The sequence below is a fragment of the Bombina bombina genome, chromosome 7 (genome assembly GCF_027579735.1).
Source record: "Bombina bombina isolate aBomBom1 chromosome 7, aBomBom1.pri, whole genome shotgun sequence".
Classification (NCBI taxonomy): domain Eukaryota; kingdom Metazoa; phylum Chordata; class Amphibia; order Anura; family Bombinatoridae; genus Bombina; species Bombina bombina.
Window position 1 is genome coordinate 535,266,530 of NC_069505.1, and position 4,154 is coordinate 535,270,683.

The window sequence follows — 4,154 nt, forward strand, 5'->3', positions numbered from 1 at the left end:
AAACCGCAGTTCCCAAACATTGCTGACACAAACTAAACCTATTGACCCCTAAACCGCAGTTCCCAAACATTGCAGACACAAACTAAACCTATTAACCCCTAAACCGCAGTTACCAAACATTGCCGACACTAAATAAACCTATTGACCCCTAAACCGCAGTTCCCAAATATTGCAGACACAAACTAAACCTATTAACCCCTAAACCGCAGTTACCAAACATTGCCGACACTAAATAAACCTATTAACCCCTAAACCACAGTTACCAAACATTGCCGACACTAAATAAACCTATTAACCTCTAAGTCGCAGTTCTCAAACATCGCCAAAACTAACTAAACCTATTAACCCCTAAACCGCAGCTCCCTAACATTGCCAACACAAATTAAACCTATTAACCCTTAAACCGCAGTTTCCAAACATCGCCGACACTAAATAAACCTATTAACCCCTAAACCGCAGTTCCTAAACATCGTCAACACTAATTAAACCTATTAACCCCTAAACCACAGTTCCCCAACATGAACTAAACTTATTAAACCCTAAACCGCCGCCCCGAAATCGCAACAACCTAAATTAAACTATAATAACCCCTAAACCTTTTTTCGGATCCTTTAGTTTTTTCGGATCCATTCTTTATTCTTATGCATTATTCTATTCTCAACTTCAGAATTCATATGAATAAAGAATGGATCCGAAAAAACGATTAACTTTAATTAACTAATTTGCTGAAACAATTTTTTTTTTAAAACTTAAATAAACTAATTTGCTGAATTATATATTTAACTAATGAAAATGAAACAAAACAATTTTTTTAATGACGCACATGTCTACTGAATAGTTCAATCTTTAATTGTTATGGGGTTACATTTAAAATAGTACTAACACTTAGAATATAGTGTAACTAGCTTAATACTTTGACTTTCTTTAATAGAGTCCAGATACCCAGAGATATGGAGAACGGAAACCAGACCATAGTGAAGTTTTTCATTCTTAAGGGCATTTCAGATATTCCTAAATTGCAGACTCCAATTTTCATCCTAATTTTACTTATTTATCTCATCACTCTTGGTGGTAATTTAACCATTCTATTTCTTGTAATCCGGGATTCTAAACTACACACCCCTATGTATTTCTTTTTGGGAAACCTCTCCATTATAGACATCTCATCTACCTCAGTCAGTCTTCATAAGGTCCTCAGTACCTACGTTACTGGGGATAATACCATTTCATTCCATGCTTGTATGGCACAGGCTTATCTATTTTTATCTTTCACTGGTGATGAGATGTGTATCCTTGCGGCTATGAGTTACGATCGATACGTGGCTATCTGTAATCCTTTGCATTACCCAATGGTTATGAACAGTAGAGTCTGTATTCTGTTGGCCACTATCTGCTGGGTGTGTAGTTTTATTGACATTATACCTTATGTTTCATTATTATCAAGTTACTCATGTCATATATCCAATATTATTAACCATTTTTACTGTGACATTGTTCCAATAATGAAACTCTCTTGCAGTGACCTCTCTGCTTTGAAACTGTTGATCTACACGGAAGGGCTTGTTTTTGGCTTCACACCTTGGTTTCTAACCTTCCTCTCTTATGTTTTCATTATCATCACAATTCTGAGGATCACTTCAAGCACCGGGAGACTTAAAGCCTTCTACACCTGTTCTTCGCATCTTACTGTCGTTATTCTGCTTTACGTAACTCTGTTCTGTTTATACATGAGACCAAATGCCCAAGACAATCTGGAGTCTACAAAATTGTTTTCTCTTTTTAACACGGTTGCAGTACCTTTGATAAACCCAATAATTTATACCTTAAAAAATAAAGATGTGACGTTGGCAATGAAACGTCAGCTGAGATATTTTAAGGGAAATCAATAAGAAATAAATTTATCAAAATCCAGTTTCAATTTTGGTTCAATAAATGTTTCTATATAGTAAACACACAATGATGGAGTCAGTTATTTGTAATGTACCTGCTGTTTTGTTCCTTTAAAAAAATATATCTATTGAGAGAGGTTCAAGAATTTAACATTTTAACCCATTAAGTGCCAGAAGTCAATGGCTATTTCCCACCCTCGGACAATGGGCCCAATTTTGATTTGTTTAGTTTTATAGTCTACCTTACAAAAAAAAGTTGTACCTCATTTCATTTTTTTTAATATTCTTTTTATTAAGAAGATACAGGTCGACATAAAAGCAAAATAAACAAACATTTGAGCTTCCAAATAAACAACATTTTGCTTATTTGCAGTTAAGAAATTGTGAAGATTTGATTAATCGTTTTGGTGTAATTTGAGAATCAGATTAGATAAACTACATCCAAGTTTTCTGAATCACAAAAGAAAAAATTTGGGTTCAGTGTCCCTTTAATCTGTAGTAGACTTTCAATGGTTAGAAATTCAATTGGCAGAGAATTTTAGGGAAGAAAAACTTAAGTTAATGTACCAAGGCAATATAATGGATCTTTTTTTTTATATATATAGATGGTATAAAGATAGTATTATGGCTAAATGCACTAAATGAAGTTTCTTTAAAGCTTATATTGGCATTCTCAGTTTATTTAGAAATTTTAGGGGAAGGCTGCATTTTGGCTTAATAAGATCCTTGAACTCTCCGTCAAATATACAGTTAAAAACATTTTGTTTCTGTGTACTTCAAGAGATTTTGATAATGTTAATCTTTTCGTAAATACAATAAATTTACTTCATTTTAGAGGTTGAATCTTTAAAAATTAGAAGTCTAAAAAATAAAGAACCTAAATTATCAGAATTAAATGTTGAGAAATCATTTGTTAACTAAACAAATTGACCTAAAAAATTGATCCCAGACATGGTATCAGGAAATTTATGGAATTTGATATATATATTAAATCCCTTGAGATGACGAAACAAAAAAAAATATTGCACCATTTTTCTCTTTAGATTTTTTTCTTTCTTTCTGAAAGCTTGCTTAAGAGGAGAATGGTTGTTTTAATGGAGTTATGTCTGGCCAGGGGTTTTTTTTTATGGGGTGGGATAGCGTGGGGAAAGTCAAAATGAAAATTAATATCAGATGGTATTGGCTCATATTGGGTTATCTGTCTTGATAACTTTTTATTTTGTTCTTTATATCTGAATACTTGTGTGGGATATTATTTTGGATTTTGTCTAGAATTATTTACTCAATGAAAATTTGTGTGATTTATTATTTGTTATGGCTCAAAAAAAAAAAAAAAACAGATTGCAACATGGCAGGAAATAGTGTGAATTACATCACATATAAAAGGATAATAAAAAATGTTAGTAACAAACAGTTATTAATTATCACTAAGCCTAAAAAGTTAACCAGGCTTTGTCAATAGTGAAGCGATACTTCAAATGACCAAAAGAGGTCCTCAGTGTGAAAGAATAATCAATTTTGTGAAAGAAAACTGAAATGCGATACTTGCATTAATGCAATTATATATATTGAATATTCACAGGAATTATATCAACGCAAATATTGTCATTAAAAAAAATTGTTTCAAGCTCAGATCAGATATTGACATACAGAATTATTTTGCTTTTAATCATGTGTAAAGAAATAAGATGGTAAATAACATGAAACTAGTGGAAGCATATTATTTTAAATATGTAGTGCCTAGAGGGTAATGATTTCCAGAGTTATATAAGTCTGTCCTCTTTTTCTAATGTAACAAACTTAAAACAAAACATCCTACCTTATCTAAACCAAATCATTCCACAGTACGTAAAAAAAGAAATGCACAAAAAACAAAACAAAATGAGAAAACACATCATTTTATGGTTATAATTTTGACCAGAGGGCCAATAATGTAATGTACACTCCACTACTACTTTGTTAAAGAAATATCTAATTCAAAGCAACTGTCATGAATTCAATGAAATGCAATCTTATATGCTATATTGGTCTAGAAATCAGTTCCAATGATGTACTGTTTTACAGCTAATATGATACCCAAGTAATTAAGAATATGATACCCAATTAAAGGGACACTGAACCCAATTTTTTTCTTTTGTGATTCAGATAGAGCAGGCAATTTTAAGCAACTTTCTAATTTACTCCTATTTTTCTTCATTCTCTTGCTATCTTTATTTGAAAAATAAGTCATCTAAGCTAAGGAGCCAGCCAATTTTTGGTTCAGGA

The 4,154-nt window shown here is 32.0% G+C and overlaps 1 protein-coding gene across 1 annotated transcript; it reads left to right on the forward strand.

Annotated features, from left to right (window-relative positions):
* Nucleotides 1–950: 950 nt before the first annotated feature.
* Nucleotides 951–1,889, forward strand: LOC128636508 (olfactory receptor 1019-like). The gene has a single exon (XM_053689513.1). The coding sequence runs from the start codon at nt 951–953 to the stop codon at nt 1,887–1,889; it is 939 nt and encodes a 312-aa protein (XP_053545488.1).
* Nucleotides 1,890–4,154: the final 2,265 nt, after the last annotated feature.

What these genes read in the sequence shown, in the direction of transcription:
- LOC128636508 (XM_053689513.1), top strand. Translation starts at nt 951, where the DNA reads ATGGAGAACGGAAACCAGACCATAGTGAAGTTTTTCATTCTTAAGGGC.